This window comes from Erythrolamprus reginae, chromosome Z, assembly GCF_031021105.1.
Source record: "Erythrolamprus reginae isolate rEryReg1 chromosome Z, rEryReg1.hap1, whole genome shotgun sequence".
In the NCBI taxonomy this organism is placed as follows: domain Eukaryota; kingdom Metazoa; phylum Chordata; class Lepidosauria; order Squamata; family Dipsadidae; genus Erythrolamprus; species Erythrolamprus reginae.
In genome coordinates this window covers 55,062,058-55,076,174 of record NC_091963.1, presented here as the reverse complement: position 1 = coordinate 55,076,174, position 14,117 = coordinate 55,062,058, and the positions used below count along the sequence as shown (strand labels likewise).

The 14,117-nt window shown below is 38.7% G+C and overlaps 1 protein-coding gene across 4 annotated transcripts in view; it reads right to left on the bottom strand.

Moving 5' to 3' along the window:
- The window catches only part of CNOT10 (CCR4-NOT transcription complex subunit 10), a 133,601-nt gene extending 127,161 nt beyond the window's left edge, over positions 1–6,440 (bottom strand). For 2 of the 4 annotated variants that reach the window (XM_070727303.1, XM_070727304.1), the window contains exons 1-3: positions 6,102–6,319; positions 4,317–4,405; positions 3,458–3,619 (exon numbers count right to left, since the gene is read on the bottom strand). In XM_070727303.1, coding sequence (XP_070583404.1) covers positions 3,458–3,619; positions 4,317–4,405; positions 6,102–6,123 — 273 coding nt within the window. In that variant the 5' untranslated portion in view covers positions 6,124–6,319. Of the gene's footprint in view, positions 1–3,457; positions 3,620–4,316; positions 4,406–6,101 lie in introns of all 4 variants that reach the window. The other 2 variants (XM_070727305.1, XM_070727302.1) reach the window with 2 other exon arrangements.
- Between the last annotated feature and the right edge of the window lie 7,677 nt (positions 6,441–14,117).

Below are 14,117 nucleotides of genomic sequence, written 5' to 3'. Positions count from 1 at the left end.
AATTTGAATAATTTTAGTTTTTTTCTGTTGTATTGTAATAGTTATGGTTGGATATAAGACATGAAATAATCAATATGAATTGAGATCCAATGTTTGAAGATAAGTAAATTTGGTTTTTTTCTCCTTAAAGGGCAACTATTATAAATAAGGGTTAAGAAATATGTATATAATAAGTGAGGATACATGGAAATGATTGAAGCACTATAATCTAAATTTGTAAGATGAGAAAAAGTGGCCTTCAGAAACTTATCAGTTAACAGAGTCTTAATTTGAATAAGAAAAGGAATTTTGTTTTATAATCCAGGTTATTAAATTAAAAGCAGGAAGCATGAGATAAATGATGTATACTGAAAGGAAACAGATATGAATTATTGTACTGTATTGAAGATTGAAGGTATATGACACTGCATGTTTGTTTGTGGAGAAAAATTTTAAAAAATTGCAAAAAAGGAATTAAAATTATTTTCAGAGACATCAAATAAGGGGTACATTAATTGGGATATGGAAAGAAATTAAACAAAAAATTTATATAAACATGCCATGTTGAACCTCAACATTGGAAGCAGTGGTCTATCCAAATTTTATTAACTTAGATAAATAGTCACATATGAGGAATTGCTAGACAAAACAGAAGGATTGAAATCCAATCAAGAGTTAAATGACAAGGAATTACAATAAATTGGTGTCCCTACCTACGGATTAAAACTAAATATAAAAAGAACTTGGAGCAATATGGTTTTCAGAGTGAGAAACAAGAAATCGATAAAACAGGTATGGAAGAAAAATTGATCACAAAGGTGTATAATTGTTTATTAAATCTTAAAATGAAGGATTAAACTGTTAAACAATGTTTTCTGGGCAAAAAAATTTGGATAGTTTTTACAACAATGGCAATAAGGGGGGGGGGGGGGGTGTTATAAAATGTCATGGTCAGACACATACAAAGAAAATACACTCAAAATGTTACAGATGGCATCTACCACCAGTGAGATTGAGCAAAATATACTCATCCATAAAACCAAATTGTTGGAAATGTAATCAGATGCAAGGGACATTTTACTATATGTGGTGGACATGTCCCAAGGCAAAGAAATACTGGAGGGGGGGGAAATCAAAAATTGGATTAAGGAAATAACAGAACAAAAAATTGAATTAAGACCAGAATTATTTATTTTGGAAGTAATGGAAGAATATATGAGGAAATAAATTTATTATATAATGCAACAGATAACAAAGGCAGCCAGAATCATTTTAGCACAAAATTTGAAAAAAGACAAAAATCCCTCGAACGCTATGATTGTGAAAAAGAAATGAGTAAACTGACTTTGGAACTAAGAGAACAAGAGGAAACAGGGTACTAAAAGATCTGGGATAAATGATGTGACTGACTTGAAAAGAAAAGTAAAAGTGTGATTCAAGAGAAATATGAAATATGATAAATTCTATAAGGAAGGAAAAATGTGATAGATGTAACCTTAAAATTTAATGGGTGTAAAATAATGTATATAATACTATACAATGTATAGAATAGTATAGAATTATTAACTAGTAGCCAAAAGTGTATATAAGGAAGGAGTGAAGAAAAAAATGTTTAATCACAAAACACTAGCCACGATTAGGATAATGTAGAATTGAGAAGGAAAATTCTGATGATATAAAGCTGTATTACTGGAATTATATTTTATGTATTGTGTTTTATATGCATGGGTTTTTTTAAGTGGCCTTTGTCTTCTTATGCGGTGTTGTTTTTAAATTTGGAAATTTTGATTAAAAATATTTTTTTTAAAAGATAGGCTTGACTCTTGACAATTCCCTGGAATAATAAGTTTTAACGGAAGATTTTTTTAAAAAAAAATTAAATTTGTATGCCGCCCCTCTCCGCAGACTCGGGGCGGTCATCTTAAAATCAATAATCTTAAAATGTATTTCTCAAATCAAGCATATCTGACTATAATATAATTAATTTAAAAATCATATTAATTCTTACAGGAAGATTTACAGAAATGGCTAGCTTCAGGCAACAGCAGGACTATAACTGATTGTTTCTAGACTGGTAATTTCAACCCCACTGGTTGAAAGTACCAAATTGGCTCTCATTATTATTTGGAACCCATTTATTTTGATTTGTTCAATCACATCCAGGTAGGATAATAAACTAAATATTTTCAAATCTTGAATAAAATAATTGAAAGTGGTGACAGAAAATTATTTTTCATGTCTTCTGTTCTGGTTTAAAAGAACAAAGAAACCGAGCACTAAAGTTTAGTGTACCATATTTTTCAGACTATAAGATGCATCAGTGTATAAGATGAACCATGATTTCAAAGAAATAAAAAAGGCCTCCCAAATCCTCTGTGCACCCTGTTTTTCTCAAAAACTGACCCATTTTTCACACATTTTTGCAAAAAACGAAGCCTGGGACCTGTTGGGAAGGCAAAACTGACCCATTTTTGCAAAAACCCAGCCCATTTTTTGCAAAAATGGTGTGCGCAGAGGGTTTTGGAAGCCTGCAGAGTGCTCCTGGAGGCTAAGGGTAGGTGAAAACACCCTGTTTTTCACCCATTTTTGGAAAAAAATAGGGCATGCAGAGGGTTTGGGAAGCTTGCAGTGTTCCTGGGGCTGGGGGAAGGCAAAACAGTTCCTGTTTTTGCAAATAAAGGCCTGTATTTGCCCACTTTTTGAAAAAATGGGGTACAAAGAGGGTTTGGGAGGCCTGTAGAGTGCTCCAAGGGACGCGGCGAAGGCAATTTTGCAATTTTTGCAAAAAAATGCTGTTTTTCACTTTTTCTTTTTCTTTTTTGCAGTGGGGTGTTTTTGCCTTTCCCCAGCTCCCAGGAGCACTCTGCAGACCTCCCAAACACTCTGTGCATCCCACTTTTGCAGAAAATGGGCCTATTTTTCACAAAAATGAGACATGGGAGCATGGCTTCGGGAGACCAAAAATGGCTGTATTCGGTGTATAAGATGCACCGATATTTCCACCCCCTTTTAGGGGGGGTGAAAGATGTGTCTTATACAGTGTTCCCTCGATTTTCGCGGGTTCGAACTTCGCGGAAAGTCAATACCATGGTTTTTCAAAAATATTAATTAAAAAATACTTTCCGGGTTTTTTCCCTATACCACGTTTTTTCCCACCCGATGGCGTCATATGTCATTGGCAAACTTTCGTCTGCCTTTAATAAATATTTTTTTAAATAAACTTTAATAAATAAACATGGTGAGTAATAATCTGAATGGTTGCTAAGGGAATGGAAAATTGCAATTTAGGAGTTTAAAGTGTTAAGGGAAGGCTTGTGATACTGTTCATAGCCAAAAATAGTGTATTTACTTCCGCATCTCTACTTCGTGGAAATTCGACTTTCGTGGGCAGTCTCGGAACGCATCCCCCATGAAAAGCGAGGGAACACTGTACTCCAAAAAATATGATATGTGATCAACTCAGTGAATAAAGCAGTACCTGGTTTTTCAGTTGATTCAGTGTTTGTTTCAAATTATCAGTTGTTGTTTGATTACTTTTACAGAATTCTGCTACTGCTATGTTCAAAACTATTTTGTAATCATCTTTGTTTATTTCTTGCAAGAAGCTAAGATGTTGTAGACAAGTATCATAGTTTCCAGCCTGTAAAGTCAATTTTAAAAATACAAGAAATAAGTAGATATTTTTTAATACAAATTAATCAATAATTTAAAATGCTAAATGCTAAATTGCAGAAATATATTGCCTGCAATTAATTTTGTTTCAATTGGATTTAAATCCATTGTGGGGCCATGAATATTATACTTGCTCCATAACAAAGCAACAACTTACCTTCTTCCATTAAAATTATATACAAGATAGTAGAACTTATTACAATAAGACACATCAAAATAAAAAAATACAGCATCTGTCACTTTTCCTGGATAAACCAGACAGGAAACATGAATAGATAAGCTAATTTTATTTTAATGTAAACCTACATTAATGATTTTTTGCAAGTCTGAAGGTACGAACTCCCCATAGCTACTTTTCAATGTCTAGACAATTAGGACAAGTCCTTTCTAAATTTCTTCTCCTGACCATTAATCCAGTCTTCTCATCAGCTTCTCATCTGATTGTTTCCAAAATAGCATCTCTTCCCTTTGTCCTCCCTACACAGCATCCTTTTCTTTCACACACAGAAATTTAAAACACAAGAAACAAATTGATAAATAAAGCTAAATACCAGTTAGTTTTGATTTTCTTATCAATACACTTACTTAATCTGCAGAAAATGTGCTAAAGAACTTTCACTTTCAAATTTAGTAAGCAACTTATATTAAGTCAAGAATTATCTTACCAAAAAGGCTTGTAGTGCATTGTTTGATAACTCTTTCTCTTGATCTGTAATTCCAGAAGTACCTACTCCATGTTTTTCTGTTCCCTGATCTACAAAATAAATATTAGAAACAACAGTAAATCTACCTGAAATGTCAAGCTAACATACTTATTTATTCAATGTGTCAATCTAGACTCCTCCAGTTTTCATGGCAAAATTTTTGAAGAGATTTTCTATTATTTTATTTCTAGGATTTGGGACAGCCCAAGATCCCTCCTTGTCTGAGGCAGAACTAAAACTCAGTTAACAACCACAATAAGCTGACTCTGTACTGAAATGTTTTCAACCCTGTGAAGATTCTAACTTTAATAAATTTAAACTGTTCCTCAATAATATTTTCAAAGATATTCTCAGTTTGTAAACAGTTCAAGTTATTCAAAATCACTCTAAAATTTATTGGGTCGGTGTATATGGCATATAAGATCTGGAGCAGATAAAAAGATATCTAGCTTTATCTACAGGATGACTAGAAAGAGCATGCAGATTTCCGGATAAACAACAATAGCTATTTGACGCTTCTTAAACTATAGCTAAAGTAAGTGGTACCCAAAAGAAATCTTTGGGCTGAGACTTAATTATTCTAGAAATAAGTAACTGATTAGTTGACAATTTCAGAGTTCTAAACCTGTTTGCTCATATCAGCCTTAAATTCACAGGACAATTGCTTCTGATATTTCTCATCTTCATTTTAGCTTGCTTTGCAAGATATGCAGTCTATAATATATATGAGGTAGAGCCAGTGTTTGTTTGGATGTTCAACTATTAAATGAATAGCTTTAAATCTATGTGTATATTACAATAATCAAGATGAAGTCAAAGAAATCAGGATACTAAGTCAATGTCCACCACGAGTCATGGAAACAGTATCACTTTATTACGGCTTTTAAAAAATCTGTCACAAGAGGAAATGAGTTCCCCTTACAAAAGAATTCAGTATAACACAGAAGGGAATGCTATTTAAATCCTGGCCTTAAATCAATGATATAAGGTTACTTATAACCAGTGAAGGGCTTCCAAAATTTTTACTACCACACTGTGGGTGTGGCTTATGCATTTTCTTTCAACATCTTTCAGTGCAAATTGGGTGCTATGGGGTGGAACTTCATTTTCGCTACCCCACTGCGCCCCCCCCCCCCCGGCAGCAGCCCACCCCTGCCTATAACCCTAACTATGCATAAGGACCCCATTGTGTCTACCATCCCTGTCCTACTGTTTTCTATCATTACTTTTTATCATTACTTATCTAATGCTTTATTTATACATATTACCATCCTATAATTATTTGACAAATATATAAATAAAAATAATTTTTAAATTTTAGAAAATGTTCATCCAAAACTCTTTTAGGGCAAAAAAGAAGCTATGTCTTAGCCTTCCCCTGCATCCATTCTCTTAGACCAGGGGTAGGCAAAGTTGGCCCTTTTATGACTTGTGGACTTCAACTCCCATAATTCCTTAGTCAAACATGCTAGCTCTGGAATTCTGGGAGTTGAAGTCCATATGTCATAGAAGAACCAACTTTGCCTACTCCTGTCTTAGACAGGCGTAAAGCCACGCTACCCGTCTCCTGAAGCTCCTTAACCCCTAAGCAAAAGAGCACTTGGGTAACCCCTCGATGTGCGGACAAATATGTGGCAGACACCTTCCAACCAATGGCGGCACAAAGTCCTCCAGTGAAGACCATCGGGGGAAGCGGGTAACTGAGAACTCTTGCCTCGCCCTACAAGACCGCTCTTTTGTCCTCACCTCCGCCTTTGTCCGCTGCCATTGATGCCGCGGGAATCGATCTATCAATATCTTTGCAGATATTGATATAGAGATAAGACTCCCGGCAGCCGCGTTTTTCACTGGTACCTCAACAACCCAGCCTCGGAAGCGTCGGCTTGACAAAACAGATGTGTGGAGGAAGAAAAAACACACACATCAGTGCATACTCCCTCACCTTCCGATGAGATTCTACTTTTGTTTCCGGGTTAGGTTACAGGAAAAGGAACCGAGAGTCCCAAGCGTCCTCTCGCTGCACTCAGCCCAGACGCGTCACGCAGGGGAAGGAAAGAATTCTTCCACGGATAAGGAACGGAGGCACCACGGGAGGGGCGGGATGAGAAGGAAAATAAAGTGTTCACTGGGGTGTTTCGGGAGTTGAAATCCACAGATTTAAAAGTTTCCTGCCAATGTCGAGGGCTAATGAGTTACCCCATACTGATGTCAGGAATGCATTTTGGATATTAGGATTCGTGATCCCGGTGAAATAATAGGTATGCCGCGGAGAGGGGCGGCATACAAATCTAATTTTTTTTTATTATTATTATTATTATGATTATTATTATGATTATTATTGTAATCTTACATAGAAATCCGTAATTGTCTCCACGTGATATCCTCACGTCTGCTAATTGCAAATAAAATGCGATTAGGCCGTTTGTGGCGGATGAACCAGTTCATGGCTATCTTTCGCAAAAGGTATACAGTACATTAATACAGCGTATATTAGCATGTCCAGCAGTTTTTCACTCGGAAAACATTCTTAAGGAAGATATAATGCGCTTGCACAATATTATATGTATACTGGTAAGTCACTGTTATGCTTCCTGTGACTTAGTCTCTTGTATGAATTCAGCCTGCCATATTATTTAGTGCAGTGTCAACACAGAAAGTTGTTCAAAGTTAAATACATTGTGTGACACAGCCTGTACTAGTTAAAGTGGAACCTGATCAGATAGTTCTCAATTTTCAACAGTTCACTGAATGACCATTCAAAGATACAGTGGAACTGAAAAAAAGGTGACTTATGACCGTTTTTCACTTACAACCCTTGCAGCATCACCATGGTCACAAGATCAAAATTCAGATACAGTACTTGGCAATTTGTGACAGCTATAGTATACTTTGTCATGCAATCCCACAAGCAAAGTTAATGCGGAAACCAGATTCACTTAACAACTATATTACTAACTTAACAAATACAATGATTCACTTAACAACTGTGGCAAAAAACTGGCAAAACTCACTTAACAAATATTTCACTTAGCAACATACATTTTGGGCTTCTTTGTTTGACCCATCCCACCCCTTAAAGGACCAAACAACATAGACCATAATGATGAATCAGTTAAAGCCAACCTCTTTAACACCTTCTTCAGCTCAGTCTTTGTTAACAACAATGGCTCATGCCCAACAAGGTCTAATTGTATTGAAGTGGAGCTCAACCCCTTACAATGCCATTACTAGCCTAGGACTAGATCAACTAATTACTGTCAACACTAGACTTAACAATTGTCTTGACCTCATCTTCTGTAACAGTCTACACTCAATTTACGGACTACAAATAAAAGAACCCTTTTCTAACAATGACCATAGCATGATTGACCTTTACCTAAACATACACCCTCACAAAAACCACCTTAATGATAGAAAAGCCAACTATAACTTCAAAAAGGCCAATTACGACCTCATCGAAGCCTACCTCTCACCTCTCTGCTGGCACACAATTTTCTCTGACTACATCACTACTGAAGACTACTACAATATGTTTTTACTTGAAATTCAAGGAGCCATCAAATTATACATACCACTAATATTCACCAAAACTAAGAAAAACAAATTATAAGCCGGGGTGGCACAGCAGGTAGAGTGCTGTACTGCAGGCCACAGAAGCTGACTGTAGATCTACAGGTCAGCGGTTCAAATCTTATCACCGGCTCAAGGTTGACTCAGTCTGCCATCCCTCCAAGGTGGGTAAAATGAGGACCCGGATTGTGGGGGCACTACGCTGGCTCTGTTAAAAAGTGCTATTGCTAACATGTTGTAAGTCGCCCTGAGTCTAAGGAGTAGGGCGGCATAAAAATTGAATAAATAAATAAATTACCCATAAAAATAAGAAAGCTCCAAACCAAAAAAAGGATTCTTTGGGGCAAAAATTAAGCAGCCATGTTTCAAACTTTAAAAACCGCAATAAAAATTTGTGTCACCAAATAAAGACTGAATGTACCAATTATCACATCATCCAAGAAGAAAACCTACTGACAAAGTCTACTCGTGCCTTCTACAACTTTGTTAACAATAAACTCAAAGATTCTAGACCCATCCTACCTCTTAAGGCAGTGTTTTTCAACCAGTGTGCCGTGGCACACTAGTGTGCCGCGAGACATGGTCAGGTGTGCCGCGAAGCTCAGAGAGAAAGAAAGCAAGAGAGAGAAAAAGCAAGAGAGAAAGAAAGCAAGAGAGAGAAAGAACAAGAGAGAGAAAGAGAGAGAAAGCAAGCAAGAGAAAGAAAGCAAGAGAGAGAGAGAAAGACATAGAGGGAAGGAGGGAGAAAGAGCAAAAAAGGAAGGAAGAGAAAGAAAGGGATGAAGAGAGAGAGAGAAAGAAAGAAAGAGGAAGGAAGGGAGAGAAAGATGGAGGGAGAAAGAAATAGAGCGAAGGGGAGGGAGAGAGAGAGAGAATTTTTTTGTCCAAACTTTTTTTTACCCCCCCCCCCCCCGCTCAATGTGCCCCAGGGTTTCGTAAATGTAAAAAAATGTGCCGCGGCTCAAAAAAGGTTGAAAATCACTGCCTTAAGGAGCCAAACAACATAGACCATAATAATGAATCAGTCAAAGCCAACCTCTTTAACACCTTCTTCAGCTCAGTCTTTGTTAACAACAATGGCTCATGCCCAACATTTCCTAACCGCACCACAAATAACCTCAATGATCTTACACAAATTGATTTTACAGAAGATAACATTAGAAAGGCATTACACAGCCTAAAACCATCTTTATCTATCGGACCAGATGGACTATGTGCATACTTCTTTAAAAAGCTCTCCTCCACCTTGGTTGAACCTCTGAGCATAATTTTTAATAAAACTTTCAGTACTACCTCCCTACCCACACTATGGTCATTTGCCACAGTCATTCCTATCTTCAAAAAAGGAGATCCAAGCAATGTTGAAAATTACAGACCTATATCTTTGTGTTGTGTCAGCTGCAAAGTTATGGAATCAATCATAAACCAATCCATTATACCTTGAAGCTAATAACCTACTTTCAAATAAACAAATTGGTTTCAGAAAAAAAATTATCCTGTAATCTACAACCCTTACACTAAAAATATTTGGACCGCTCAACTTGACCAAGGTAGTCCAATTGATGTGATCTATATTGACTTTTGCAAAGCCTTTGACTCAGTTGTCCACAACAAACTTCTTCTGAATCTCAAATCCTATGGCATCTCTGGACAATTGGTTAATAGCATTCCTATCTAACAGACAACAAGTGGTCAAAATAGGAAGTGCCACTTCTCTTCCTGCTCCTGTTAACAGTGGTGTCCCTCAAGGTAGTGTTTTAGGACCAACACTATTCATGCTATACATAAACTATCTTTGCAATGGCATCACTAGCAATTGCATTCTCTTTGCAGATGATGTCAAACTATTTAATACCACTGACAATACTGCTACCCTTCAAAAAGACCTTGACCAGGTAGCAAAATGGTCTAAAACCTGGCAACTTTGAATCTCCACCACTACATGCTCTATCTTACACATTGGTAAAAAGAATCAGAATACTAAATATAAACTTGGAGGAATTGAACTTATTGATAACCCTCAATCTGTCAAAGACCTGGAGTACTCATATCCGATGACCTAAGTCCTAGAGCCCACTGCAACAACATTGCCAAAAAGGCTTTAAAAGTTGTTAACCTAATCCTTCTCAGCTTCTTCTCTGGTAATTTTGAACTGCTAACAAGAACTTACAAAACATTTGTCAGACCAATCCTAGAATACATCTCACCTGTATGGAACCCACATTGCATATCTGACATCAACACAATTGAGAGAGTCCAGAAATATTTCACAAGAACAGTCTTTCACTCCTCACAACAAAATACCTTACTCTGCCAGACTTGAAACTCTTGGTTTAGACAACTTACAACTCCATCGTCTCTGTTCCAACTTAATTATAGTTTGTAAAATCATATACCAAAATGTCCTACCTGTTAACGACTACTTCACCTTCAACTTCAACAACACACAAGCACGAAATCGATTTAAACTAAATGTCAACCGCTCCAAACTTGACTGCAAAAACTATGACTTCAGCAACAGAGTAATAAATGCCTGGAATGCACTACCTGATCCTGTGGTTTCTACTCCTAATCCCAAAACCTTTAGCCTTAGACTATCTACAATTGACCTTCCCCCTTTCTAAGAGGTCTGTAAGGGGCGTGCATAATCGCACTACTGTGCCTACCGTCCCTGTCCTATTGTCTTCTTTTGTTACTTTTTATCATTACTTATCTAATGTTTTATTTCTACAAATTACTACTCTATAATTGTTTGACTAAATAAATAAATAAATAAATAAATAAATAAATAAACAAACTAACTAACTTCAGGTGACTTTATAGGTGCACATTTGCCATTCTTCAATAACAATATAAGAATGATTTAATAGTGCCTTCTGGATTTTATGTCTTGTTGCATATTTTTTTTTGTAATCTATAATTCATTACTTGGGATATTCTGATAGTCTTCCTTCCAGACAACTAATAAGACTTAATTCTACTTAGCATTTTTCAGAGCCAAAATGGGCTAGGATTAAACAAATATTAACATATTCACATCCTTGTTAAGGTATGTGCAGAGCAACTCTTGAGTTACCAAGGACATGCATATAGAAATGGGGTATTGCAGTAGATATGAGTAATTATCCAGTCACACATAGATACACAGATAGTGTTTACTTTAACAAATAGCACAGTCCAAATTAACAGTCCAAGTCATACACATTCAAATCAGTCAAACACTAGAAGTACAATAATCTTATTTTATTTATTTGTTTGTTTGTTTGTTTGTGTCAGCCTCGCTATATTTCATCTTTCCACAATGCTTCAGCTGTCATAAGTAACAGGGGAGGTAGTAGGGTTATGGGGGATTTGGGAGGGGGAAGTTTCTGGAGAGGCCCTGATAACTTTCATTTCTCTGGCAAAGGCCAAGATGAGTTTCAATTCTCCTTGAGAAGAGGTGAGAAGAAAGTCCGTTAGAAGTTGCATTCCATAAGCATGACATGAGGGTGAAGATGCATCTACCTGACAGAGATGGACAATCGGGATTGGCTATTTCCCAAAGGAGGGCAAGTGGGATTCTTTGAATTGGGCAATTATCGCGCCTTTTTCTTCAGACTTGCTTTGCTTCTGATGCATTAATTTCTGATTTGACTAAAATTCACCTTTGAAGTTCAAAATGGACTCTGAGTTTTATTTTTCTTGAATTCTGAGTGAAGCCATCCTGACATTAAGCAAAGTCTGCAGTGAACAGCCATCCCAGAGATTTATCTACCGCAGGGGCTGAGCAGAATGTCCAAACGAGGGAGTGGAGAGGAGCAGTCAGGAGGAGCCTCCAGCCTGACATACCCTTTCCCCCTCCCCAGCTCAAAAGGAAGAAGCACCCAAATGGTTCATGGGTGTCGGAGTAAGTCATATCTTTGAAGTTGACTTCCTCCCTTCTGATGCAAATGTTACCCGGCGAAGGAAACAAAAGAAAGAAAGGGAAAAGTTGAGCCAGGAGGGGCTCCTCTTATGGAAGCTAGTGGCAAGCATCAAAGAGATTTTACAATTTGTGGAAAGGAAGAGCTGTCGGGACTCGACTGCCTCAAAAAGTGATGGAGAAAGGAAGGGGGGCCTGCAAAAGGCCTTTTGGGAGATGGAGAGTGCTGAAGAGCAGCAGTCCAGACACGCCCCCAGTACAAACCCATCATGGGGGGGGGGGATCCCCGCAGGTGTCAAGCTCCAGATGCCCCCTCCCACTGGCCCAGAGTTTAATGGATCCCCTGGGGACTTAAGACACTTCTTAGCCCAAGTTTGCCAATATAGTATATGGAAGATTACGGAGGGGAATTCCCTGGTGACCCAGCCAGGGTCAGGGTGGTGACCAGAGCACTCGATGGAAGGGAACGGACTGGACGATTTTTGCTGCATGAACAAAGGGATCCCATCCTGAGGAATTTTGATGATTTTATGATGGTGTTTAGAGCGCGTTTCGAAGACCCTTTGGCGGAGCGGAAGGCCAGAAACAAAATTAAAATCTTGAAGCAAGGTGGAAGATTGGTGTTTGAATACACCCAGGGGTTTCGGGAGTTGATGTTCTACGTGAGCAGGTATCCAGTAAGGGTCCTCATGGAATATGACATGGATGGCCTAACTGATGACATCTACCAGCAATGCAAATCGAGAAAGACCTCTAAAGATCTCAGTTGGTGGTTCTAACTGACAGCGGAGGTGGAGATCAATCTACTGAGAGGTCAGCGAGAGAAAGCCTACACCCCAGCGGTGCAACAAGGCCTGAGAAAAGGTGGGAGATCTGGGGAGCCACAGTTCAGGCTATGAGCAAGTTTCCGGTGCCATCGGGCAGTGGAGTGCTTTGCAAAACCTGTGCTGAGAGTGACACCTACTGGCAACAAGAGAGCGGAACAACATACCACTAAACCTCCAGAGGCAGGATGCCAATGAAAAGAGGCTGTAGAGGTGCCCCCCCAAAAGGGGAGGATCTGGGACCTCCGGTCTGCCTACTCATCAAAGACAGTGAGCCTGAGGAAACCGTATCAGGAAGTCCCCCCCAGGGATCTTTATACATCCCCCTCGCACTGCGGGACCCAACGGGGGGGGGGACAAGGGGAAATATGGCAGCCCTTTTGGACTCTGGCTGCACCAGAAACCTTATGTGCCCAGAGATAGTAGAGAAAATTGGAATAAAGCTATGGCCCATGAAAGACCCCATCTCCTTTTGCCAATTGGATGGGTCAATGGCTGGAGAAAACTGGCCACGCACGAGACTGAGCCCCTAATCATGACAATGGGTTCCCACCAGGAGACTATACAGTTCATTGTGGGAGACCAGATGGATAACCCCCTTATTTTGGGACTGGCATGGCTGAGAAAATGGAACCCTGACATTAATTGGTGCACTGGAGCTGTGACCATTACTTATAAAGGGGAAATGGAGCTGGGTTTTGTCTTGGCAGAAATGGAACTGAGGGGTTGTTCTGGAGTGGAGCAGATCAATGGGGAGGAGAAAATCCCAAAGGATTATTGGAACCTGAAAGAGGCATTCAGTGAAAAGGAGGTAGATAAGCTACCACCCTATAGGTCTACGGAATGTAGTATTGAGATGCTACCAGGGGTGAAACTGCCAAAACCAAAGATGTACTCTTTAACCCCTGGTGAACTGGAGGAATTGCGTAGATTTATTGACAAAAACTTAGACAGGGGTTCCATACAGCCTGCAAGGCTACAAGTGGCCGCCCCTATCCTTTTCCAGGAAAAGAAGGGGTCACAGAGAATGGTCATGGACTAACAGAACCTAAACACCATTTGCGTACACAACGTGTACCCTATACCCCTCATGAAGGACATGTTGGCTTACCTGGCAAAGGGGAAAATTTTCACCAAACTGGACTTACGTGAGGCATACCATCATGTCTGAATTAAAGAGGGGGACAAATGGAAGATGGCTTTCAACAGTCCTTTAGGGTGTTTCTAGTTCTGGGTGCTGCATTTTGATCTACAGGGGGCACCAGGGGTGTTCATGCAACTGATTAATCAAGTACTTCATGAACACCTGTATAACAGCGTTTTGGTCTACTTGGATGATATGCTCATTTATACCGAGACGGTAGAGGAGCATGTTGCCTTAGTGCAGTTAGTAGAAATATAAAGAGGACACATTTTCTTGTGGGTGATTCGACTGTTAGAGGTGTTGATTTGGGACAGAGTAAGGAC